Here is a 27,448-nt window from a genome sequence, read left to right on the forward strand (position 1 = left end):
GAAGGCACAGGGCTGCCTCCTAAGCAGGAGAATGAGTCCCTTGAGGAGAATTTGCAATTAAAAACAAGGCAGGATGGATTTTTTTTTTTTTATTGTGTAAATATGATGAGTTGAATTTTCAGCTTTAACTTGAGAATACTGGGTGTACAGAAACCTTTTTTTGAGAGTGAGAAAAATTATGAGTCAGTGGAAAGACGGCCCCCCCAAAGGTGTCAATCAGTTTATAGAGGGTCAACTGCGCGTGAAAAAGCCCCAGTTTGTACGTGTCCTGGGGAGGCCCCCGCATCACCACTGCACTGTCCCACTCGCCTGGTCCAGGTGCCCGCATCTCCCCACTAAATTCGAACATCAACTGTCCTAAGCGCGCCTGTGGTCTCTGTTGCAGATTGTGTGAAAGGAAGGGCCAGCACACAGGCAGCCTGAACCCTGAGGCGGAAGCAGAGAGGACAAGTGGATGGATGTCACGGACCATGTGAGGGTCACCTGCCTGGCACACCCAGGGATGTCCCAACCATCACTGTACCAGTCCTCTTACAGGAGAACTTTCTACTCCAAGGATGTTCTTCTTACTTAACAGGGGCGGCTGAGCTCTGAGACCCTTAGAAACTGCACATGGTCTAACTACTCCACATAATAGTAATATAAATCCTATAGGGACAACTGGGGTAGAATTGGGAATGGCAGCCAGGGCCAGAGGTAGAGGAAACCTGGGACAAGACAGGAGAGGGTGTGGACCAGTGCAGCCACTGATGAAGCAAGAGTCTTGGGTAGTCACAAGAAGGCTCCATCTTTCGTGCCCCCATCTCTCAGTGAGGCACTTCAGCTGGATAATAGTAAGGTGCCACCCACTTCCATTGTTATCAAGAAATGAGAGTAGTTGGGACAACACTGCCAACTTAAGCTTGGAATCAATTGCTGAAAGCATCGTTGGTGTAGCTTAGAATGTACATAACACTTTTTTTTTTTTTTTTGACTGCAGCGTGTGGCATGCGGGATCTCAGTTCCCCAACCAGGGATCGAACCTGCGCCCCCTGCAGTGGAAGCGTGGAGTCCTAACCACTGGACCGCCAGGGAAGTTCAGGTACATAACACATTTTAATAAAAATCACTAGTGGATCCCTAAACCAGGAAGGTGTACTACTAAAATAAGCCAGAATTATGTTGGTATTAACTGATTTTTTATTATTAAGATGGGGTTAATTCAATTTTGCTATGTCTGTGGTTCTAACAGGTAGGCAGTAAGTTCAAATACTAGAACTTCACAGTTGCAAATATAGTACATTGTAACTGAAAGGACTCTAAATAATTAATTTTTTAAAAAATATGGATTAAAATTTGCTATGTGTGTAACTTGAACAGGTATGAAATAAGTACTACTATTAGAACTTCATACTTGGAAAATAACACGCTCTAATGGAAAGGGACTGAAATGGTTTCACAGGATTCTGTACTTAGTGAGAAAGACTTCAGGAAATCAATTATCACACCAACAACTTTATCGCTATACATTTATTTACATGCTAATTTGAAAGCCCAAACATGCTTATGAAATGGGGGCTCAGATAACATTTCTTTCAAGGATAATTTATCAAATTGCATGGCTCTGAAGGAGGGGCAGTGATTTATTCCTGAAACAGAGCCCAGATTGGCAACTTCCTGACATTTTATTACAAACATAATTATATTTTCATTGTTGAATGCGGAGTTTGCCCCCATTTCAGGAGCAGCTGGCCTTGTCTTTTATGTACTTAGTAAAATTAATTTATCGCTCTCTTACATGGAATCTTTGTGCCATTAAATTCAACAGAGATATTGAAGAAATACTATAAGCGGATATCCCCTTTGGATAAATCTCACTCACCATGAAGGTAGCAACAGTTGTAGCTAAATTGTTTTTAGTTCTAATAGCTGAAATTTTTGATGACTTGTACGTTGTAAGATGCCTGTCTTTTTCATGCGATACACAATAATAGAAGGTAATGAATAAGGTGCCAGTAGCTCTTTCCCTTAGGAAAATGTTACAGCAGCTGTTAATTAGCTACAATATGCAAATACTGAAAGTGGTGCCACATCAAAATCCTCTACTGTTGTTTTATATATACACATACAGCCATATGTTTTGTGTGCGTGTATTTTTAAAATACTGGATAGAAACGAATTTTTGTCATAGTGATAAGATGCTAAATATTTGGAATTGATTTGGCAGTGCTTAACGTTACTGATAATCATTATTTCCTTTTGGCTTAACAAGGTTAGTTAATGTACACTTACAGAAGCCAGACTAAAAGACAGAATTAAAATAGCTAACTTCAGGGTTAAGTAAGAAGTTCCGTTGTGTTGGCAAAACGCAAAGTCGCAATAATTGATACTAAAGACCAGAAATGCCATCTACTCCTTGACTGTTCTTGGTTTGGAAAATCAGAGAAAGAAATGCACTTTCTCTACTTTTTACATGGTAATTACCTTTACCCGGGGGCAGCACTTAAGGCAAAATGAAACGTGAAATAAGGAGCATTTCTAAAGAGCGGGAATGGAAGTGCTCTGAGAAAGAATGGCACAAACCCATTTGATTTCTGGAACTCAGAAGGATGAAATCAAATTAATTTGTGGGCTGAGTCTTGTTCTTCTAATGCAGCTCCCAGTCGGGTCTGGGAGGGAGGGGGTTGGGAATCAGACCCGTGATTCAACTCTGAAAATGGGTACACTTCTCCCAAAGACCTGAGGATGAAAGGCCACAGGATGAAAAGGCTCAACAAAAATTCACAAGATCGGGAAGTCAAGCCCACTGAGGCCTGATTCTAGAAAGCTTTCTCATGAATAGTGTGGAAAGCAGAGATCAGACAGTGATGAGACTAATCCAATCCGCAAAAACTCTGAAAGAATGCTTTCCTTTAATTTGCTTGGGAACATGTGATTTATTTATAATTCAGCAAATGATGTGGAGACAGCCTTTCATTTTCAAATATGCGCTGCTGGGGTTTCACAGCACATAAACATTTATGGCCGATGTAAAAGATCACAGTGCCTGAGTCCCAAGTCCTGAAGCACCGTTCAACACATGCCTGGAACAGCCCAATGGAGTAAACAGATCTCTGCATTCCTTGCATCCATTTTAATAACACACCAGTTATAAAACGGAGGCTAAGAAATGGGAGGGACAGGCCAAAATCCTGTAAAGCTGGAATTAGGCCCATAGTAGACTTTCTCTTCCCCCAGGTGCCCAGAAGGCCAAGAGTCTCTCTTCCTTCAAACCTTTGCTCAAATCTCACCTTCTCAATAAGGATCAACCAACCAGTGCTATTAACACTGCAACCCAAGGGTCACTCAGCAACACAACCACAGATGTACGCTGATTCTCCTTTACACAACAGTTCCTTTTTTAAAAAAAAATTCAATAGCACTTTGACCTCTAACATTTATTAGGAGTATTGATTATTGTCAGTTTCTCCTGCGACAGTGTTAACTCCACGATGGCTGGACCCTGCAGGATGCTCAATAAGTATTTGTTGACTGCACAAATATCTATTCAGAAAGGAGCAGGACCTCACCGTAATTTCCTCTTTCCACCTTCCTTTTCAATAATGACTGGTTCTTACTGACTAACACTATCACTCCCTTCCCTTCTCACTTGCTTGCCATTAGGCCAAATATTTAGATGATTGATATATGATATTTGAATTGGTCTCTTCCACCAACATGATTCCAAAATAGTGAGGATTCCACCATTTCTAAGGTTTTTTTAAAAAGGCGGACAAACAAGTGTGGTAGATTCATGCAGACGCTTGAGGAAAAAACCCTAGGTACTAACCATTAATTTTGATTTAGCAATTGTTTTGACCCTTCAAAGCATAACTTTCAATCCCAGAAGCCTGGAAGCGGCAGGCTGTTTGTGATCACGCCGGCTTTTACAAGTTTCACTGTAATCATCCAAGCAGGAACGGAGCACACCAAGTCAGCTTTTCTAAATTATTTGCAGCCAATGTCCCTTTCAAAGCACAAAAGTGCTCCTGACCTAGTTAAATTCCTGCCATCTTGAACGTGCTTAATAAAAAGACACTTTTTTTTTTTTGGTGTCTACACTCACCTGTTGCCCAGTAACCAGAAAGATGGATCCTTCCTTTCCGTGAACCACTTGTCGGTAAATGTGGTCGAGAATTAAGAGCTCACTCCAGCAGTTCTGAAGCAGCTTCATCTGGTCATCAACCTATAAAAGAAATAGAAAAAAATGACACTGTAACTCAGTATTTTTGCATGATTTTTTACCTGAGAACCCACTATAAGCAAGGAAGGACCACCAAAGGTCACCAAAGAACAGATGCTCAGAATTTCCATCCTTCCTCCTGAAAATCATTCTTTTCATTTGGACAAATACTTTTTAGGCCACATATAAATACTTAAACTAAATATTTATAATCAATGAGCTGCTAGGAAAAGGTACTCTATTAGATGGGTCTATCATTAGATCTATTAGCATTTGCTTGTGGGAGGTACAGGCGCCTCAGACTGTCCTCCGTGGACCCCATTAGAATGACCCCAAATAGCCCAGGCTTGGGTAGAGGTTAATACATTGAGCCCAGGCTGAAATAGGATATGGATATTGGCAAGCCACCAAACTGTGAGGATTTATATGAGAGGCAATCAGCAGGACAGCCCAAATGACTTTTGAATTTAGAGGCACACGGCCGTTGTTTGTCATCCGTGTTCACCCAAAGTCCAAACTGTGCTAGACTTTGACTAGAACAATCACCAAGCTTGGTCTTGATGTTCACCTGCACTTGCTTTGTGATTTGGACAATTTTCCCACAAACTCCTTACACTTCAGTTTCCACATCTGAAAAATGGGCCGAGTACAGTACCCCCGTCACAGGATGGCAGTGGGGAGTAAAATGAAGAGGGCTGCGTCACGGTGAGTATTTTATCCACATGGTGTCGCCCCCCAGGGGACCGCACTCTTTAATGACAGTAACATACCTATTTCAGGTACAGGCCACATATCCACGGTCAAACGTGGAGGGCATATTGATCCATTTCCATGGCTATTTGTGACAGTTTCTTTTCATTTTGTAATACGTACCAGCCAAAGATCTTGGTGTGCCCCAATACATCATGCATTTATACCAACAACACCTGACATTTAGATGTCATGTAAAAGTTTTGAAGAGTTTTGCATATTGTTTTAGATTTAATTCAGAGAACCTGCCTGTGGAGTTAGCAGAACCGGCATCATTTTCTTCAATTTACATATGAGAAAATATGGTCTCAGAGACCTATTAACTGGTACACCTAGAGGATTCTCTTTCTCTCTCTCAAGCTCTAGGATGTCTCCAAATTACATGGAGAGGTGCCAGACTCACAGACATAAGAAACAAACTTATGGTTACCAAAAGGGAACCAGAGGGTTGTGGGGATAAATTAGGAGTATGGGACTAACAAATATACACTAAATAAAATAGATAGGCAAGAAGGATTTACTGTAATAACACAGGGAACAATCAATATTCAGTATCTTGTAATAACCTATCATGGAAAATAATCTGAAAAAAAAATATATATATATAACTGAATTACTTTGCTGTACACCTGAAACTAACACAATATTGTAAATCAACTATACCCATTTTTTTTAAAAAAAGAAAAAGAGGTGCTAGAATTTTCTAAACTGAATTAATTTAACTCATAACAAATTCATCTTTAAGCAGATATTTAATGAGATTCTGGACGGTTGGGTGATTCTTAGGAAGTTTCCACTCACATATTACCAGTGATAGGAGCTTAGGGCTGACTATTTCCATGAGTCTAGAAAACAAGACAGTACTGAACTTAGACTAAAGCAAGCATTCGAGGTACAACTGTGCACTTTCCAGCTCTGAGAGCTTGGCCAAGCCATTTAGTTCTCTAAGCCTTACCTTCTCACCTAAAAATACAAGAGAGAGTTTTTGTCTTGAGGATGGAATGAATAAAGAGTGAAACAATACACTAATGAAGAAACAATGCCAAACACAAGGCTCCCAGTTGGAAGACCATATTGATCCTGTTGAGAAGGAAAAAGATTGAAGCTACAGTCAGGCTCTGTGATCAGGAAAAGGCATCCCCAAACATCTCCGTCAGAAATGATTTGTTCTGACCAAAAGAATTTCACTCATTAAGTAAATAGATGTTAAGAGCCATTTATTTGTTGAGTCTAAGTGCCGGGTCTAGGGTATAATGGTGAGCAAGGTAGAAGCAGTCCCTACCTTGTGGAAATTACCCTCCTAGGGGAGAACGCTCACCAACACGGGTGAGTGGGTTGGTGACAGAGGGAGCTCATCCTTCTTCAGAGGAAAATCTCCAGTGTTGTGTGTACACATCGGGCTGTGGGCAGCAGCTGGAGACCCACCTTGCTGCTCTCTGCACACAGCTCACACTAGGAGCTGCAGCCAAACGTCCTAACAAACGTCCTGGGTGTCCTCACGCCCGGAAGTTTTCAGGGACTGTCCCTCTCAGATGCTCAGGGCAACTTCAGAACCAAATGCACTTGGTTCTACTGGGTTTACTACACTTCATTCCAGCTCATACCCTATCAGCATCTTATTTCAAATTTATCAGTCCACGGTGGCAATTCAGTTCCCCTGCACATTTTCTTCTGTGATGTGAAGCTTTAGTTATTTATTTAGCACTCTTTCCAGGGAAGCTGAAAATACTACACTTTGAGATCGTTTCCCCAGAAACAGTTATCATACCCAAAGGATGCCAAGAATCGGGGAATAACCTCGAAGCGTGGTTCAAGACATCTGGACGGAATTCCAGCTTAAGAACCTATTTACACGGCAGGAAGATTTATGATTCCCATCTTGCAGGTGGAAAAATGAAAAAGCTAAGAGATGATCTTCCTGCCGTGTAGAAGAGGAGAAAAGGTGAGTGACCATTAAAAGCAGCATGTTTCCTGGAGCCATCACATTGAGGGGCTTTTCCTCCTCATGTGCATGTGGTGGCCCCTATCTTTGGTATATAACACGAGAGGAATACTTATGCCAACAGTTTGCCAGCATCATAGCTTTTTCAAATTGTAAGATAAGAACCTCACTTTCCCTGGCCTTCTTTTCTTTTGTGATCAGGATACACTTCCAAATAAGGATATATTTGTGTGTCATGCTCAGAAAAAGAGTGGAGTGTATCATTTTCAGACCTTATTCTTAACTCTATGTGTGTGTGTGTGTGTGTGTGTGGAGATGGATTGGCTTTGAAAATCTGTCCATATTTCCTGGGTCCTCTGCTGCTTCAGAATTTGCAGGAATAGATGAAATTGAGCATGTCCATTTCCCATAACTAGCACTTCATTTTTGGTTTTGTATTTTGTGCCATTCATGTCATCATTTCTTCTGTTTCCACCAAGTCCTGTAAGTGCTTGTTTATTTGTCTCCCTCCTTGAGGCCGGGGAAGCCTGGAAGCCGCAGCTCCCGGGGGGTCCAGTGCAGCCCCAGCAGAAACGCTTGTGAAATAAATGAAGGAACACGTGACTGACCGTGGTGCCTTCACTCCTGCAAGTGTCTGCTTTTGGCCAGTGTCTCTGGTACATAGACAACAACAGCAAAAGTGACTCCTTCGGGGCTCGTGGAGGGAAGGGTCATCTTCACCCGGTGATGAAAACACAGGTGACCCTCCCCACACGGGCCGGCAGGTCTGGACCCACCGCTGGCCCTCGGTAAAGACTTCTTGACTGATTGTAATTTTAACACCCCTCTCGGGCAATTGATTCCTTGTTTTAAGGCTCTCTGAGGAGGTTTTCCAGGCTGACATTCCATTTCAATATTTCCATAATTGATTATGTGGTATTTTATGTTATCTTGAAATTGGAGAGTATGCAGCTTCACGGGGCTTTGGGTGACATAGTTTTTATGCAGCTCTATGAATGAAAGGACAAGGCAAATATGATGACCGACTTGTTCCTTATCTCTAGATAAGAGATGCTGGCAATTCTGAAGATAATTTCTCTTTAGGAAGGAGTGTTATAGGTGATAGGGTGGAGGGGGTGGGGAGAAGAGGAGAAAAATAATCTACTACTTTTGAGTAAATTTCCGGGTATGAATGCTGTCAACAAACAATTTCAGGTGGTATTTGGGGAGCCCAGACAGGGGACTGAGGGAGTGTAATTTCCATGACATATCAAAACCTCTCACTAGTTGGTAATACCCCCTCGTACAATCCTGTGTTATCAGCTGTAATAAAAGAAGGGCTTATCTCAGAACCCTAGTCACTCATCAGAAACGACTCACACTGGTATCACAGATGAGCGTGTGAGGGGACACAGGGCTCATATTGTTGCGAACACACCTTCCCACAACCCAGGACGTTAATCATTAGAAACCTGTGCTTTCTCATAAGAGGAGTGAATTTGGCAAACAATTAGAAGAAGAAAAATGTGTAGATCTTTCTCAAGCCCAGGTTGAACTTATCAGACCCTTTTTGTTGCCCCCTCAAATTTACCTCTGCACAGTCTGGCCACTGAACTGTTATTCCACTTTCCCTCTCGCAGGGGCATTTATTTGAAAATCGACATCATGAATCATTGTGGTTAAGCTTTAAGGACGATATGTTTAGGAAAACATTCAACTGACATGGGTTGGTAATTTAAAGTGGACATGAACCCATTTCTAATTTCGGGTCATTAAATCTGGTGTGTGCCAGGCCTTGTGCTAGAAAGTTGGGGGAAAACAGAGGTGGCCAGGACACAATCCCTGCCTTGAAGAAAGTCACACTCCAAGGAGAGGAGACAGAAGTGTACATCCATTATATTAACCCCATGTGCACTAGAAGCTGGGGGTCACTTTACCCTGCTTCGTTTCTTGGGGAGACTTCCAGGGGGTCACAGAAGCTTCTGAGAAGGGTACGTTTAAGCAGGTCTTAATGTTGTAGAACCACTTAATAAACTCTTTTTTTTTTTTCTCAGTAGCTCCTGTTAAAACAACGCTTGGAACAAAGTATTTTAAAAAAAACGTGAAGATTCTTCAGAACCATTACAAATAACATCCAGCTATTACTTCTGGACAAAAGAAAAAAAATCCTTGCAGGTGGACCTCCATTTCCTTATACTTTCTTTCGTGACAATGATGACAATTATAAAGGTATAGTCAGAAGCAGGGAGAGAAAAATCAAAACCCAAACAAATCAGCATCAACTTAGCAACTCCTAATGAGAACCTACTTTGGTCAAGACAGACACACAACTGCTTGAATCCTTTACTGGCTTTATAAACAACACTGATGATTATCTGCAACCTCTGTAATAAACTGCTACAAAGTCCAAGAAAAAATGATTTCACACTAACAATGATTAAACAAGCACTAAGAACAATACTGTACAAGAGAAATAACAGCCTAACTCCCCTGTCAATTGTTGCAAAACCCAACAGATTTATGAGCAGAAGTTCTTCCCCACTCAGAGACAACTGAAGTGATTCCTGTGTATTTGTTAATTGCGGGCTGTCGGTCCAGAGTACAAAGACCTGCCTGGCAACACTTAGCCAGGGACTCAGCTCTTCTGGCCCCTTCTCCGTTTCTCCAGTGGACCAACAAAGGATTTTTTTCTCCCTCTGGGATCGAAACTCTCTTCCAGGTGACGGACGCAGGAGGCAGAGAGGTTTGACTGCAGGGTACCTGCCCTGCGTTTCCACTCCCACCAACTCCTTCCCATCTAGGTCACGACCAAGAGTCCACGGAAATTAGGACCCTGTGAGTCCACGGGCTTCTCCATCTAGTTGTAATTCATCACATACACCGTCACTAGAACGATCTATTTCGGTCAGGCTATTCCTCTGGAACAAACCTCATCCACATTCCCTAGATTTCCCTCCGAAGACCTCTCCCAAAGCAAACCTCCCTGACCAGTGTGTGGGGATCAGACACCGATCAGTGTGCCCACTGGCCCATCATCCAGGAAATGAGGGGGTCGAGTGGCTGCCCTACAGCTGATAGCCTCAACCTCCGGGGACATGGGCCACCTCCACACCATCAGGGGTAAAGTGGTTGGGAAGTGAACACGGGAGCTGTCAGCAGAGGAAGGAGACAGAAGATAAAACAGACCAGCCCTCAATCTACTTCTTGAACATCTCAATCCAGGGGCAGCAGAGGCGTCAGGGGCACGAGACCTCAGGGAGCCCTAAGGGGACCACCCTGAACCCAGGGTCCAAGAGCAGGCGCCCTGGACCATGATGAGTCAGCACAGGCTCAAAAAATCCTCGGTTAGGAAGCAAGGGAATCATGTGATTTGTGTTGGAGGCTTTCCCTCAACAATCACTAAATTTCTTTCAAAGACAAATGCTTCCAAGGGTAAGTTTCATTTATCCAGAACATTCAGATGCCTGGTATGCCTTATTTCCCAGTGATGCTGAATTCAATTTTCTTTTATTTAAAGATAGGCTAATGCCAGATATTCAATGCCGACTTTTTTCATTTATATACATGTAAAGTTATTACATCAGTGAGAGACACCTTTGAGGTCTGGAAGAAAAAGACTGCATGGTGTATGTAAACATGAGATATCACTATTGAGATCTATGTCATCACCACACAACATGATGTAATTTAACCAATTTCTTTCAAACAGAAATGTAGCTACATTCTCAGAATTTGTCAAAGTGAAGGATAACTGTTGCCCAGATTTTCCTCTTCCTCTTATCCACATTTCAAACAGCTTCTTATTGAAATATGAATTAATTATAAGTTAACAGTACGTTCATCGTACTTGTGGGGTCAATTAAGAGTTTGCACCCAGTAGTACTGGTAGTGTTTTCTGTTCAGGTTTCTACGTCCAGCCACATAGAATTTACGTGATCTGACTAAGTTGAGCGCTAAGAGGTAAAGAGACCATTCTTCCTTGTGGTCTAAGGAACTGATCACATTCTGCTGTTTCAAAGTCAAAGCATGTTCATTCTTTTACACAGTTGTCCAGTTTTCCCAGCACCCATTATTGAAGAGATTGTCTTTTCTCCATTGTATATTCTTGCCTCCTTTGTCGTAGATTAATCGACCATAAGTGCATGGGTTTATTTTTGGGTTTCTATCCTGTTCCATTGATCTATGTGTCTGCTTTTGTGTGAGTACCATACTGTTTTGATTACTGTAGCTTTGTAGTATAGTCTGAAGCCAGGGAGCCTGATTCCTCCAGCTCCATTTTTCTTTCTCAAGACTGGTTTGGCTATTCAGGGTCTTTGTGTTTCCATACAAATTTTAAATATTTTGTGTATAGCACAATGAACTCTACTCAACATTCTGTAATAACCTAAATGGGAAAAGAATCTGAAAAAGAATATAGATATAGATATAGATATAGACACGTATAACTGAATCACTCTGCTCTACATCTGAAACTAACACAACATTGTACATCAACTATACTGCAATATAAAATAAAAATTTTAAAAAAAGTCAAGGCATGTTCATATGCAAAGAGATGGGAAGAAAAGGGGGTTTTTGCCACTCAGAGAAGGTGAGCTGTGTCCATCATTCCCCTAAGAGGGGCTTTGACAGGACAATTCAGTCAGCACGACAGGGGTGATTCTTCCGTAAGGTGGCAGTCTTTTACAAAGTCAAGAAGTAGGAATTAGCATATTGGTGACCTTCATGGCCAACCCAGTCCCAGATTTAGTGAGATTGGCATTAAAAAGGTTGGTTTGTACAAGGGCATGCTTAACCTAGGACTCATTCATCTTGTCAGGTTATGGACATTTCCCAATCAACAATTAATCAAATTACACAGATTGGTGTTGGGTGCCATTGAGACTTGAATGAACTAAGACCTAATTCTTATGCTCAAGGAACTTACAAACGAACTGAGCAAACACGACATATCCACGCAAAATAACCAGTGCACAAGGTAACATATAATGTGTTAAACTCCGTGGAACGAATGATTAGAAAATAAATAAATATGTGTGTTTGTGTGTGTGTGTGTGTGTGTAAAATAAAACATCCTACACACTACTATATATAAAATAGATAATCAACAAGGACCTGCTGTATAGCACAGGGAACTCTATTCAATACTCTGTAATAACCTATATGGGAAAAGAATCTGAAAAACGTATATAAATAACTGAATCACTCTGCTCTACACCTGAAACTAACACAACATTGTAAGTCAACTATACCCCAACATAAAATAAAAATTAAATTAAAAAATCATAATAAAATAAAATGCAACATCCCCCAAATTTTTTTGAAGCAGTTTGTACGTACAAATAATAAAAGATGAAATGACAGAAGGGAGAAAATGGAGATCAAGGGAAAATAAAGATAGGAAAATAAGTCGAAGCCAAGAATAGCATCGGTTCCCAAAACAAGCTCAATAAGGGCTGTTCCAGTGGCTGGTAAAGGGCCACAGTTTAGGTCCTCGTCACCAGAGCACCACTGCTAACATGATTTGTGGGCACGTGACATTCGAAATGTACTGGACTCCCGAGAGAAACTTCACGTGTGTTTTCACAGGAGGGTTCTAGATGACACATAAACCAGGCTCTGACGACATCCCCTCCATAGCCAACACTGAGCTTCACAGCGAACACTCCCTGTAAAGCTGATGACAATGTTAAGAGGAGCCAAGATAATCTGGTCCTAGAACACAATTTTCTGATGGTCTGTTTTCCAAAGATAACCTGAGACACTCCAGAAATGGAGAAAAGGTATACATTTTAGGCCCCTTCATTTATGGCCTAGTTCAGGACCATTAGACACTAGGAAGGAAATATACGGGCTTTACAGCTCAGAAACCTGGGTCTCTGCCTTGACACCCTCACCATGTAACTTTGGGCAAAGAATTCAAACTCCTTAAACCTCAGCTGCTCTCCCAAGCCATTGTTTTTGTTAAATGGGATAAACACAAGTGTGCCCAGCTGGGTGGCTGGCACACAGCAGACACCCTATTAATGGTAAGGAAACCTGAATCTAAATAAACAAAGGAAGGCCAAATATAAGAGGTGCTGAATGAAGTATAGAGGAAAAAGATTTCAGGTGACGGCAAAGGTTGCTGAACACGAAAAGAAATAGTTTAAGGCAGATTAATGTGAAATATTTTCCAGTGCTTTCTCCTAGTAGGTATTGTTTCATTTATGACCACTGCCTGTTTCCTGTTCTCTAGTTTAGAAATCTCCTCTGTATAATTAAGGCAATGTTCCTCACATGTCTGACCAGGCGGATCTTCCAGCCATGAGGACAAAGCCCTTTAAGCCTGGCTGGAATGTCCAGAAAGCATCTGTGAATATGACTGTCATTTTCGGAATAGGGTAGCGAGGTTAAGATTATAATCTTCATTTTCCAGACACTGCCTTAAAGACAATAATGACACTAGCCACAGAATTCCAGGTATGCAACAGCCCATTGTCTGGACAACAGTGATTAAGGCACAAATTAGGGAAGGTTTTGGCAGCCCTACATGCCATGAAATGGACCCACTGCTGGAGTCCTTGGGACACCAGATGGAGAAGAAAGGAAGATGCATGAGCTGTGACTCCCTTAAGGTCTGAATGCAGCTTCCTCCTGGTAGACTGCATTTCAAAGCCAGAAGAAAAAAAAAAGTTTTTAAGAGGCTAAAATGTCCTTGGGTCCTTTTTGGCTGGCTGCTTCAATCAGGCTTTTGGCCAAAGAAAGGAGGAAAGAACCCAAGTGGCCTAAATATCACTCACCAAAAATACAACCCACATTAGGGCAGAGGCAAAGGAGAGGTCCCTCAGGACCGTTCAGTGATGGGAATTCGCTGGGTACAAAGGCTCCTGGGAGAATCCCTCCACCCGGTTCCCCAGTGACACAGGAGGACATGCTCCCTTCACAGGATTCAACTTCCCCCTTCAGGTCGCGGTGCTGAGGATACATGAACCTGTGCCTTCAGAGGTGCCCAGAAATATGTTCACAGAAGTGGTGGCAACTAAAGAGAAAACTCCAGGAGTCGAAAGTGCAGGATGATTATTTCTAGGTAAACCAAACCATTTACGCTTTGCCTAATTAACGTCTGCTTGGTCAGTGTTGAAAGGACCCAGTAACCAACTTTAGTTCAAAGACTTCATTTTACAGAGGAGGCCATTCCGGTCAGGTGGGCTGTGATGTATAGCAGGTTAGTCGGGGGCCAGAAACGGGGTGGGAATCCAGGTGTTCTGAATCCTAGCCCAGTGTTCTGTCACTAAGCCTTTTTCATACAGGAATAAAGAACAATCTTTTTCTCTAAAATGTTTTTAAAAAGGGAACATTGCCTCAATTTATTTCCTGCAAGGAAATATATTAATGGTAATTTAATGTCTCTATTTCAAATGTGAAGAAGGTTGACTTGAGAAATAAAGTCCTTTGGAAATATACAACAAATATGGTTACCCAATGATAGGAGCTTGGATTTTTTTATCTGGACATAAAATCTAGATAGATGCTCTTTCCTATTTTGGGGGAAAGACTATGAAGGTAACTTGAACAGAGGGTGAGCTAAGACCTGGCATTTACTTAATCCCAAGGGGATCTGTTCTGTGCCCCAATTGAAATGGGGATACGATTCTTCTGGGTAAACTAGAATCAAGATGGAGAAAGGGCCTAGAGAAAAGAAAAGAAAAAAAAAAAAAGAAAAAGGAGTACCCTCTCCTCCTATTTTTGAAAACCCACAAATTATGATTTGATATGTTATTGACTACATTTTTCTCTCAAGATACTTAGGCAAATATTAACTTAATTTGATCCTGGGGCCTTTTTCCTAATAGCCCATATATAACGTCATAGGATGTGTCCATTCGGTCATGACAGAAAGAGTGGCACCTGGCCAGCCATCTGTGGGGACCACCTTTTCCCAGCTGTGTCCCTGGAGTAGCGTCTGGGGTCACCTCCCTCAAACCTCTCGGCCCTGCACCTCCACAGCCATGCACCTGGCTTCCTAGTGCCCCCCGGTCCCAGAAGACCCAAAGGCAAACTGAGTCGTCACATAACTCCTGGTTGCCGGCACCCCTTCCTAGAGCTCAGCAGGGAGGGATACGGCAGGGGTCCCCAACCCCCGTTAGGAACTGGGCCGCCCAGCAGGTGAGCGGTGGGTGAGTGAGCGAAGCTTCATCTGCGGCTCCCCATCACTTACATTACCACCTGAAGCATCCCCCAGCCCCCCTCTGTGGAAAAACTGTCTTCCACGAAACCGGTCCCTGGTGCCAAAAAGGTTGGGGACCGCTGGGACACAGGACTCCTCGACTCCACTACAGGGCCCAAAGGGAAACATGAAGGACATCAGCATCATGGAAACACTATTTTCCAATATTGTATCGGCACTCATTTCAAATAATGTTTTAGTTCCTCAGTTCTGGCCAGTTAAAAGGGAAAAGAAAACATCCTACAAAGCTGCAAGGTAGTGATATCTGGAATCAAAATCACACGAGCTAGATTTTTATCGATACCACCCCTAGCTCTTTGCACCTGTGTGAGAAGGACGGGCCTTACAATACAGTTCCCGTTACTTCTACTTTCATACTCTTTCTATTCCAGGTTCAGAGAGAACCGTGTGGGCTCTGATGCTGCATTGCCCCGTTGAATCTTCCCCATGAGGCCAGTATCCTACAGATCAGTCCCAAGTCAATCCCTTTATGCCTTCCGGTATTTCTAGGTAGTGTTTCCTTTATTCACTCTAAGTAAACTGCACAACTACAGGGTTTATATCTGAATATAATGATGAAAGATCATTGTATTATTATATATATTATATATTATAGCAAATCAAGATCTGAGAGAATTATGCATAGCAGAGCTACCCTGATACACAGAAGTTCCTGCAAAGACGGCTGAGAAGCGAAAGGCAGATATTGAATTCCATTTTCCCAATTATTCTCATTGTAAAATGGGAGAACTACCTTTGGGATTGAAGGAAGCCCTCTAAGCGGGGGGCGGGTTAAGCATCCTCAAGAAAGAAGAGGGAATGAGAGAACTGTGTCCTTTTCCACTGGCTCTGGGTTTCACACAATAGAAGTAATACTCAGTTTAAATGATTAATTTTGTTTGCATTTTATTCTAAGTATGGATCACATAGAAAATGGGCTTAATATTAATAGGAACGAATTATTGACATTTTCTGCATGCGACCTGGTTCTTCAAGGGAGAGCATTCCTCAGAGAAAGAAGAGCCGTGTGGTTCTGTTTTTAGAGGCACATCCTTGTTCATGCATCCCACATTCCTGAGTGTCCCATGACAGTCTGTGTCTGCAGCATGAGCTGGTCGGCTGTATTTTTGGTATAGGCTGGTCAATTCACATCCACCAGGAAAGTAGTTCAGCCAACTCATGAAGTCGGTTAATTTTTTTAATTGGACTGATCAACAGTTTCTAGATTGTGTGGATGGATACAGGCCTAGAGATGGGTTATGACTACCCATCAATCACACAATACTTCTGCTTTCACACAGCTGGTCATACAATGAGCACGTGATTGCATTTGAGTGCTAAGAAAGCAGCACTGCGGTGTGAGTGGGGTTCTGATCACTGCAATAACAAAAATGCAGCAACAGGAGCACAAGTCTTTCGAATTAGTCTGTCACATGTCTTGTCTTAATGATGTTGGCCATTGCACACGAGTTAGAAAGCAAAGGCCTTTCAGGTCCAACATGCAGTACTTTTCCTATTATTTCTTTATGACCAATTGGGACTTTTCCCTGCCCCCCACAAAAAATATTTTAAAAATCTTTCTTGGCTGTGATTCAGAACCTAGAAAATACCAAATGATCATAACTCACTCCTAGGCTAGAGGGCCTAAAAAAATCCACCAACGCAGGACCTAGCCAGGCCGCAAGTTGAGCTGAATGGTGCAGCCGTGTCCCATCCCGGTTCCCTGGGACCCACCTCAACGTGCTCTCAGCTACCTGCTGCTTTCTCTCCAGCAGCCTCCTGCCTTCAGAAAGGTGGCAGACGGGGGACATAAGAGGTAGAGCCTAAGATGTGGAATCTTACAAAGGTCTAAAGAGGCAACTTTTCCTGTGAAAAATACTTTCAACGGGAAAAATAACTTCAAAGTGGTATTTTACAGATGTCAATGTCAGAAATCCCCATCCAGAGAATGAGGTGTAATTCTAGGTTGCAAAAATTTGACCTAAGTCTACTTGCCTCCGACTCAAGCCTGACTCTCTCTCCCAAAGCAAAATTTGCTTTTGCTTTGGGAGAAAATTAGCAAAATGGAGTCTAGGAGAAGCCCATGGCGTCTCTAAAGCGACTGCTCATTGCCATGCACGGCACCGTCCTGGGGCTGGGAGGGGTCAAGGGTGAACAGGGAACACTTCTCAAAGAGTTTGTCACCACATGGGATGGAAATAAGGAGGGCTGGGGGGCTGCTGTTTGCCCAAGAGCCCTTGGAAACTCTGCCTGAGAGTTAGAAGGGCTCTGAGTGTGCCCCTGTCCAGCTTGAACCTGGAATCTACACTTTTTTTTTTTCTGATGGGAAATGTTTGCTTGTTGGCTTGTTTCTACCTCACCTCTAGAATTCCCGTGGCCCATTACTTCCAGGAAGAAGTACACAAAGGTCACATAAATGTTTTACGAGCTGGATTCACCCAGCCACTGCTTCCTCAGTGCACCGGCAATTAAAGGATGACTGTATGCAGGAATGGCAGGGACTTTTGACAAAAAAGGAACACGGGAGTGACTCCTGGGCCCTAAAGACCACACCGAGCAGGTATCGTTTAATTAAGAAATGAGCTGTGGCTGAGTAACTTTCCATTGTATATATGTGCCACCAGTAAAGATGTTAAAAAAAAATTAAAATTAAAAAAAAAAGAAAGAGAGAAATGAGCTGTGTTTTGGCAACATTCACGTTATACTTGAAAGCAAGCCATCTGCCTATATTCAAATACATTTAATCCCTACGTCGAACAGACATGATTTATAGAAACTACAGAAGAAAAACAATATTCCTCATAGTAGAGAAGCAACCTATGTGTTTTAACATCTTTTTTTCTGAGTAACTGATACACAAGTCACTTGGAACCGAAAGGAGGACCTAAACGAGGGTGTTAAAACATCCACCTTTAGCCCTGGGTGGCACCCCTGCTGGAATCCTCAGCTCGGAGAGACCTCCATCCACACGTGAGCCCATCACTTCAAGGAGGGGAGCGCCCGTGAGCTCAGATCGATACGGTGAAGTATGGAGATGGATCTCGTCCCGGACGGAGCACATTAAAAAGCTCCTCTCCGTGACCTTTGCCCAGTGGCACAAATTAGACTCCACCACAAACCACATTCTTCAGTGCGGCCCTTCCGTCTTTGCTTGCTTTAATCAAGCACACTGCAGGCAGACCTCAAAGATAACTATGAGAAATGACAGTGCATCTTCTCTACAGATTAGGTCTTGAAGAATTTGTACATTCTGTCTGAAATTATGGGCAAGACAGCATAAATGCCTGCTTTGAAAGCATATTCTCTTAAGAAGCACCCTTTTCCTTTCTTTTTTTTAAAACTAAAGGTGCCGGATGTCTCTCTAAGCAGGAAGCCTCATAACAGCTTCACTTCATCCTCCCTTAAGAGCTCAGGAAATGCAGCCGTGCTCACCCCCTGTGCTTCTCAAACTTCAAGGCACCTTCAGTTAACTGGGATCTTGTTAAAATGCAGGTTCTGATTCAGCAGATTCTGGGACTGGGGTCCTGCACATCTAACAAGCTGACCAGTGAGGCTGGCATTGATGGAATCACCACCCCTTGAATAAAAAATTCTAGAAAATTCCAGCAAAAAGATGGGTATCTCCCCTCCACGTGTGCATGTGTGTGCACACACGGCCTCACACATACACTCACACACCATCGTTTTGGGCCCAGGAATATGGTACGAGAAAATACACAGAGATGGTAAAGGGTGAGAGCTTGGGAATCGGACAGGCCTGATGCAAAGCCAGACTCCACCCGTGGCTGACAGAGGAGGGTGACCTTGGGCAAAGGACTTAACTCCTTGAGCCTTACTTTAGTCCAGCTTCCATCAAATTCTTTTTTTTTAAATTTTATTGGATTATAGTTGATTTATAATGTTGTGTTAGTGATTCAGTTATACATATGCATATATTTATTCTTTCTCAGATTCTTTTCTCATGTAGGTTATCACAGAATATCGAGTAGAGTTCCCTGTGCTCTACAGCAGGTCCTTGTTGGTTATCTATTTGATGTATAGTAGTGTGTGGATTTAATCCCAACTCCTGATTTATCCTCCTGCCCCAGCTCCCATCAAATTCTAATTAACACTGACATCCTGAATTTGGGAGGAGAGTTCACTGAGCTAGTGCATGCCTGGAACTTGGGCAAGGCTTGGGCTCAGTAAATACTTGCCCTGTCTAGAGGACACCACTGTGCTTCTACAAAAGTCTGGCTGTGTCCGTCACCCTCAGCTCAATGGTTAATACCAACCAAGAGTTCAACCCAAACAAAAACCAAAGCAACAACTCCAGGCTTTTGTTGGGACGTGGTCCCTCCAGTAACTTCCTTCCCTGTCCCGGGGGCTGACCAGACAGAAACTGTAGCTGCTGCACGAACCCGGAGGATCTTGACCTCAGAAGGACAAGGGCCGTGGTACCCAGTTGTCCCTTTACCGGCCACTCCCAGTCGTCGAGGCGCAGGCGGCACCGGGGTGAGTGAGGGCGTGTGCGCTGGGGAGGGGCCAGAGCTGGCCAAGGCAGGGGAAACCGTGACCTCCACACACATCCGTCTGCCCCCATGGTTGCCCCGGCCTTGCTGGCATCCCTGCCCTGGCCCCGGAGAGCGACTTCTCGACCACTGACAGCCAGAAGGGCTTTGCTCCCCTGGGTGTCTCCACTGACTTGCTGATGTGAAAATTCTGGTTTGGGAACTGCATTCAGCTGGCATCAAGCTTGAATCCCTATGAGAGAGTAAATACCCACAGGAGTGATATTTAAACCACTGGTTTTACAAGCGCGGTCAGAGGGTCCAAGAGGTGAAAACTGTCTTCCCACTTGTGCTCAGATGCTATTTGCCCTTTGACCCTCTGCCTCTCAGGACAGTGCAGAGGCCCCAGGATGAAATGACGTCACTCTTGTGGCAGATGGAACGTGTGCTGGTGAATTCTTGTGCTTTAACCATTTCTCAGTTTTAACTCCTAAGACGTTAATAGTGAGAGTTAAAACTCACATGAACTAAAGGTCTTGGGGTCCTCAGTCATTTTCAAGAGTGCAAAGGGTCTTGCAATCGAAAAGTCTGAGACCGCTGCTTTAAATCAGTATCAGTCATTTTCATATTAACATGGGTGAATTTCTGACAAGTTAACAATCCCGTGCAGTGAGTTCAAAACCCTGCTTGGGTTTGTGGGAGGATCCTCAACAGTGACAAAGAAGAGGTGGGGACGAATTGGAGAGATAGACATAAGTAAATACCACTGGGGGAAAGAGGGTAAGATGATCAACATATGTCCCAGATTTTGTCAGACAGCCCCAATTCCAGAGAGTTCTGTGACTACATTTACACCTGTCACATCAATGGCTTCGAGTTTGGTGGTGGTGTTGGTGGTGGAATATATGGACATATTAGCTAAAAAAGAACAAGCAAAACACTATAGTCATCTAGGAAGGAGGGACATTAATTCCAGGTCAAGCCACTGAAGAAGGTTCCTGGAATTGGGGTTTAGCTCAGCCACGTCTGATAAATGCTGTGAAGGGGTCTCGTTGTGAGCCAAGAATAGCGGTGGGAAGGTTGCAAAGGTGGGAAAGTGTGAGTACTTGGGTGTGTCTAGACTGGGGAGGGAGATGGAAAGGTGGAGATGCTGACATGCCTGCTGAGGGGTTGTTAACTTTTTCTGCACATGCAGCGCACAGCTGAGAGCCGTGTGATGAAATCAGAAAACCCAGGATAACAGCTGGAAGGAATGTGCTGAGAGTCAGGGAAGGAAAAATTGGGGGCGACTAAAGGAGACCTCTGAGCGGTGACATTGGTGACTGAGCATCTGTGTCCTGCAAGCAGTGCACACGCTCCTGCGGAGTCTGGAAGAGAAGGTTTATGGGTGGTATCACCAAGAACGTGTAGTGTGAGAAGGGAAGGGACCAACAACAGATCTTAGAGGAAAATATTGTTTTGGGGTTGGGTAGAGGGAGGTGAGCCAGGGAGGGAATAATCAAGAGTTGGTGCCCGGGAACCTCAGGGATGCAAAACGGAGAGCAGACGAGGCCGGAGAAGATGTGGTCAAGGTCACCGAGAATGTCTGAGATTCGTGAGCCGTTTCCACTGAGGAGTATGGGTACAGCCCCCGTGCTGGTCCAGCTCCAGACCTCCCGGCTGTGGAGACACCAGGAGCAGAGCCGAGGGCACAGGTACCGTGATGGGAAAAGGCAGGATGATGACAGACAGGAGGCCGGATCAGGGAGGTGGGCTTTGTTTTTTTAGGAGTGGAGACTTGCACATCCCTGTGGAGTGAGGGGACCCAGTGGAGGCGGAAGACTGAAAAGAGCTGACATGGAATGAAAAATCTGACAGAAGATGTCCTCTCAGAAAGTGGGATGAAGAGAACAGTGGGAAAGTGAGAAGAGAAGGGACCTTCAGACTTCACAACAGGAAGAGGGGACACAGAGCTGAAAGCACACACATGAGCCTTTCTGGAGGAGAGGTTTTGAGAGAGAGAGAGAGAGAGAGAGAGAGAGTGTGTGTGCGTGTGTGTGTGTGTTGATGGGCGGGCGTGTGCATTTGTGGAGTATACCTGTGGCTAAAACACGGCAGGTAGGTCAGAGCTAAAAGAAATCACCTGAACAAAGCCCCCAGCTTCTTCAGAAACTACAATTTGCCTGCCCTTTGCTTCTTTGTCCCAGTTTTAACCCAGGTCAGGGTTGTAGAGAAAAAAAGGGACTCCCATGTGTTGAGATTTTCCTCTCCTCGGGGGACCTCTATTATTGCACTCATCATATTGCAATGCAATTATCTGAGGGTTTTTTTTTTTTTTAATTTCTAAAAAAGTTTCCGGAACTCATTCTCTCCCTACCCTCATACCTTTCCATTAATAATAGACATAATTATTTGGCATAAATAAGCCTGTCTGACATACTAATAAAAGGAAACACAAAGTCACTTAGCAACAGTGAGTGAATCATATTTGACTCTTGTAGTTCTTTTCCTTCCCTTCAGCCTGTGTGCACCCAGCATTTGTCTCCTGACCACGGAGTTCGATAAACTGATGGTCTCACAGCCATCCTCCCCTCCCTCCATCCTTCAGTGGGGACGAGGGACTGAGCAGGTCTTACATCAGACCCAAGAGAAACGGGAGAGAGTGATACAGACTTCAGAGAATTGTCTCGTAAAATTCTGCTTAACTACACAGCAGATACCAAATGCATACAAATAAACACATCTGCTGGTTTGAACAATAAACTGTGTTGGTCTTTACCAGGTATCTCTCTACTTCAGAATTTCAGAAATGTAATTCTTGTTGGGGAACAGTGTTCTAGCCTCTCCCCCCAGCCCCCAAGCAGCAGTGGTGCTCATATTTTACACACATGAGCCCTCCTCTTTGAAGATGGAGACCATTTCATCTCTGTGCATCCAGATTCTTGCACAGTGCACTCTGCAAATATTATTTTATTTAATTTAAAAATACCATGTCAGTAGTACATGATCCCTGTTATATAGACAAGGACGCTAAAGTTAAGTCCCTTTCCTAAGAGCATATGACCAGAAAGCAGCAGAGCTAGGATCCGAGGCAAGTCTGACTCCAAAGCCCATGTAATCTCCACATCAGGAAGCCTCTGTTGTGATCAGAGGGAAGTAACGAGTTACCCAGCGCCCTGCACCAAGCCCAGGTACTTGTATCAAATACAGCATCAGACTGTCCAGCATCAATTAAGGAAAGAAGAAATTGACATTTCCTGATCATAGACTACCAGGAACTTGATTTGTGTGAAGTCCTGTAATCCTCCATTACGCCTGTGAAAGAAGTAACCTTGTGTTCTGCAGAGGGGGAGCCTGACTCTTACACAACATAGGTAGAGACCCACGACTGGGCGAGGGGACACGTCCAGCTCTGACCACTAACCTCTCCATTCCCAAGAGGTGCAGATCCGGGGTAACTCATGCTGGAGCCTCCTTGGGGCAGAGCCGGGATGTTTCTGCTGCCCGTGATCTTCAAGTCATTTGACCTGGTACAAAACTGCTTACAATATGGCCCGATGACAGAATTCTTAGTACATCGTTACCAAACCGAACTTGGGTCCGCTTGCCCACCATGCAGCAAAGCCAATCTACTGACACCAGGTTGTGGTAAAGGAAAGTACAGCGTTTATTGCAAGGTGCCAAGTAAAGAGAACGGGCATCTCGTGCTCAAAAGACCTGAAGAACTCCCGAATGGCTTTCAGGGAACAATTTTTAAAGGTAACATTTAGGGTGAGGGCTGCAGGGTATGCGTCTTTCTTCTGATTGGTTGGTGCTGAGGTAACGGGGTGATGTGTGGGGAATTTTAATCATACTCTGTTTTATTGCTGAACTATTTTGTTTCCTGACTGCTTTTCCTTTGTTTCTGCATCTCCTGACTTCCCTAATCAGTAACTGCTTGAGTCTGCTCTTTGGAACTCAGGAAAGGCCCAGGAGGCTACAGCCTTTTTTCTACAAACATGAAACGGGGGACACAGAGGAGCTTTTGTACCCAGGAGGGCCCCAAAGGCTCCTGCTTGGTTTCAATATTAGATTTTAGCACTGTTCAACCCAACTTTATTTTGTAGCTAGAAAACCTGATTCTCTTTTGGTAAGTATGTTTGCTTTCCTGTTACACTTTGTACTTATGGGTAGAGTACACTTTGGTACTGCATTTTGTGATGCCAAAAATGTTTATTGTGCTTATATTATCAAATCGATGAATTAGAGAGGGTACTCCAAAAGGATTAATGCAATTTTAATGAAACTGCGTAACTCATTATTCTCTAAGAATAATGGCAGCTCTGTGGAGGTTACAAATGAAAGTCTACAAATGGGTATCATTTAGCTGTCACATGGAAAAAAAATTTCTAGAGATTCCATCAGGCTTTAAAATCATTGTTTATTTGTATGATTTCCACCCTTCTCTGACTAGTTCACCTAAAAAAGTTACTTTTAATTTATGGAAAAAAAAATTATTATTCTCCTTAACCATTACTGTTCCTTTTTACCTTGACTCTGAGCTTCAGAAAGGAACACTAACTATTAAAATAAACTTTGGGACTTCCCTGGCCGTCCAGGGAAGTTCAGGGTTAAGGCATTGCGTTTCCACTGCAGCGGGTGCGGGTTTGATCCCTGGTGGGGAGCTAAGATCCCGCATGTCGCACCGTGCGGCCAAAAAAAAAAAAAAAATCTTTGAACATATCCAGGGAATGTACTTGAACTCATATTATACATTGGGTGGGAGAACTGGGGAGTCTCTTGGAGGCTTAAACAGAGGAGGAGCAGAAACATTCCATGATTTGTAGCTTTAATCCTTGATTAGGCTAGTTTGATAAATTTGAAATGCTTTTTATTCAGTGTAATTATTCAAAAAAATTTCATAACCACTAAAATACATATAAAATATATTTCTCAAAAGGAGGGATGTTGAATCTCTAAGTCCTAAAATGTAAGTGGCACACAACTGACCTTTGATAAGTATTTACTGAATGAAAGAAGGAATCTTAAAATTATCTGACCGACGCTATGGTAGCTCAGCTGTACATTTGTGACTTCAGTTGTGTAAGTGTAAGGAAATCGGGATTCATGTTGCTTTGGTAGCTGCTTGAGGTTACACACAGGATCCAGTCTTTCATTCTCCAGGGACTATTAAGAGGCTGTACAGGAAGCCATAGAATCCATAAAAATTGGTATCATCTCACCGTTTGAATTGATTTAAAAACCATGTATGCTCACATATTTAAATTTTAAATTACTTTTAAAGTTGATAAGGAAATTTAAAGGAAACCTTAAATGAGATTTGCATTGAGAATAATTTGGATAACAAAGAGAATATTTGTTACTCAAGAAGAGGCAGCTGGAATTAATGCCTTAGGATGAAATGAATTGATTTGATTTCAGAAATACAGTGAGTTGAACTACGGTATACGTTTCTTTAAAAATTCCTTCTTACTCTGCCCTACCCTATTAGTAGGTAAATCTAAATGGTTTATGAAACATCAAAATATAATGACAATAAGGTGACAATACTGTTTTATGTTGTTGATAGTCTGATATCTGTAACCCATTGTCTTGTTTAAAGTTACCATTAGAAATCTAAGTTCTGAAAAACATCTTAACTGGTAGAAAAATTGTGACTTTTTACCTTTAAATCCTATTCGAAAAATCAGAATTTCTAGACTGGGGACTTCCCTGGTGGTCCAGTGGTAAAGAATCCGCCTTCCAATGCGAGGGAGGCGGGTTCGATCCCTGGTCTCGATTCCTGGTCAATCGGGGAACTAAGATCCCACATGCCGCGGGGCAACTAAGCCTGTGCGCCACAACTATGGAGCTCGCGCGCCTCAACTAGAGAGAGAAAACCCGCACACCGAAACTAAGACCCGACACAGCCAAAAATAAATAAAATAAATAAATAATAAATAAATCTTAAAAAAAAAGGAATTTATAGACTGAAAAACTTAAGAGACATTTGGTCTGAGTTTAGTTTCTTAGAGCTTATGTTAGAAGGGCCATCCTAATTCCAGAAAAAAATATAAATTATTTTCAGGTAGCTTGCATACATGTTTAGACGAAAAACTGATTAATAAATGTAAAAGCTTTGTAGATTCACAGCAAGTGTTTTGGGGGTCTATGTTGAAAAGCTGACAACTAATTATAAAAACCTGACTGGACTAATCAATTACTCAGATCAACATTAGGTGCCTATTACAGACATAAACATGGGAATTTTATCTCCCTTAAGTAATGTACTAAAATCAGGAGTCTAAAACATTCTAATATGAAATGTGAAGATATAAGCAGTCTAATTATTAAAAGTCCTTCCAAATAATGAGTTGACTTTTATGTGAACATTAGACACATAAAACACATTTTTTTGTTTCAGTTTGATTCCTGATTTTGTAATTAGCTTTATATTTTTACAATGACAAATGTCAGTCAAATAATTAACTAATACAAACTACCCTGGTGCAAGACATCTAATGTGATGGTCTCATAACAACCACAAAAAATCATTTTTTGTTCTTCAAGGAAATTTTAGAATTGTATACATGAATATGATTATGATTTCTAGAATGTAAACATACTGATCTTTTAAAAAGTGCACCTGTGATATCCAAGTCTTTTTTTCAGCATCTTTCCCCTAATTCAGAGATATCCTTAGACTAATGATAACAAAAATGTCCTCCTACAAACAAGCTTTCGGGGAGCAGTTGCCTGTCAAATAGATACTGTTCCTTCCCTCCAATGAGAACTCTCTCTCTGTGGCATTGAGGAAAAAAGCAAGCTCTTAAACAGATTCAAACCAGAGGAAAACCAGAAACAGAAGCAACCAGACACCTGCTGACAAACAGTGACAAATCCCACTGACACCGCAGTGACCCCCAGTTAGTCAAGATTTAATTAAGGGTATAATTAAGTCAGTGGAACAGACCACTAATGAGTGTTTTTTTAATACGGGTAATTATACGTAAGAATACAAAGTGTGATGGAGACTTAAATATATCATTAAAATGAACAGTATAGAATAACAAACAGAGGGCAAAGTGTGCGTCTTCTATTGCTGTGGAAAAAAAGAAAAAAGTTGAATCTGTCTCAGGCTGAGTAATACCCTAGCAAGTTTATGTTGGCTTCATGCTGGGAACATTTGTTATTCTAATTTTGCAACAATAAGCAACTATGGGTATTGAGATCCTGTTTTCAATGCAGATTCCATTGGCTTTGAAGCCTTTCTGTGGTTAGCATTTTGTCCAACTGCAAATGAGCAATTAAGAGACTGCAAGTGTTTGGCTTCCTCTGGCTGGCCTTCTGGAAGAGTCCATCTGAGCGGGAGACCTGACAGATGCGGAAGACTGGGGCTCCTCACTAATTCAGAGTGAGCCCCCATTATGTGAGAGCCTGCGATTTGATCGTTGCTTTAGGCACGGACATCACCCACAGGATGATGGTCTACTGATGGGGAAATACTGTGGAGGAAGGGTGAATAGTGCTGAAATAAAGTTGGTAACTCTTCCAACGTGAAAATGAGGCGTTTAGGTCACAAGCAAAAAAATCTAAAACCACATTACACTCTGTGACTGAAAAGCATCCTGGTGTGGTTTGGGACATGCCCTTCTGCTGGGATTCTTTTATCTACGGTGTTCCCCGACTGGGGGCCTCATCTATCCAAGCAACAAGTGGAAAAGCAGATTCCACTCACCATCCAACTGTCTCTTTACTTAGTGATTCTGAAGCTTTCCTTTAAAAAATTCAGGCCATCTTCTTCCTGCAGGTACTAAACAGGTCCCCCAGTCTGGTCTAACCTGCGCTTTTGCAATATTCCAGAGGAAAAGAAATGAACATCTCTATAAGCCTATTATTAGCAGGGCCAGTGGTCAGAC

General features: G+C 42.7%; 1 protein-coding gene across 2 annotated transcripts in view; it reads right to left on the reverse strand.

Moving 5' to 3' along the window:
- NR5A2 (nuclear receptor subfamily 5 group A member 2) overlaps window positions 1–27,448 on the reverse strand; it is a 112,669-nt gene that overhangs the window by 47,655 nt on the left and 37,566 nt on the right. For both annotated transcript variants that reach the window (XM_061185261.1, XM_061185262.1), the window contains exon 5: window positions 4,085–4,204. In XM_061185261.1, the coding sequence (XP_061041244.1) occupies window positions 4,085–4,204 (120 nt within the window). The remainder of the gene's footprint in view (window positions 1–4,084; window positions 4,205–27,448) is intronic.

This window comes from Eubalaena glacialis, chromosome 3, assembly GCF_028564815.1.
Source record: "Eubalaena glacialis isolate mEubGla1 chromosome 3, mEubGla1.1.hap2.+ XY, whole genome shotgun sequence".
Classification (NCBI taxonomy): domain Eukaryota; kingdom Metazoa; phylum Chordata; class Mammalia; order Artiodactyla; family Balaenidae; genus Eubalaena; species Eubalaena glacialis.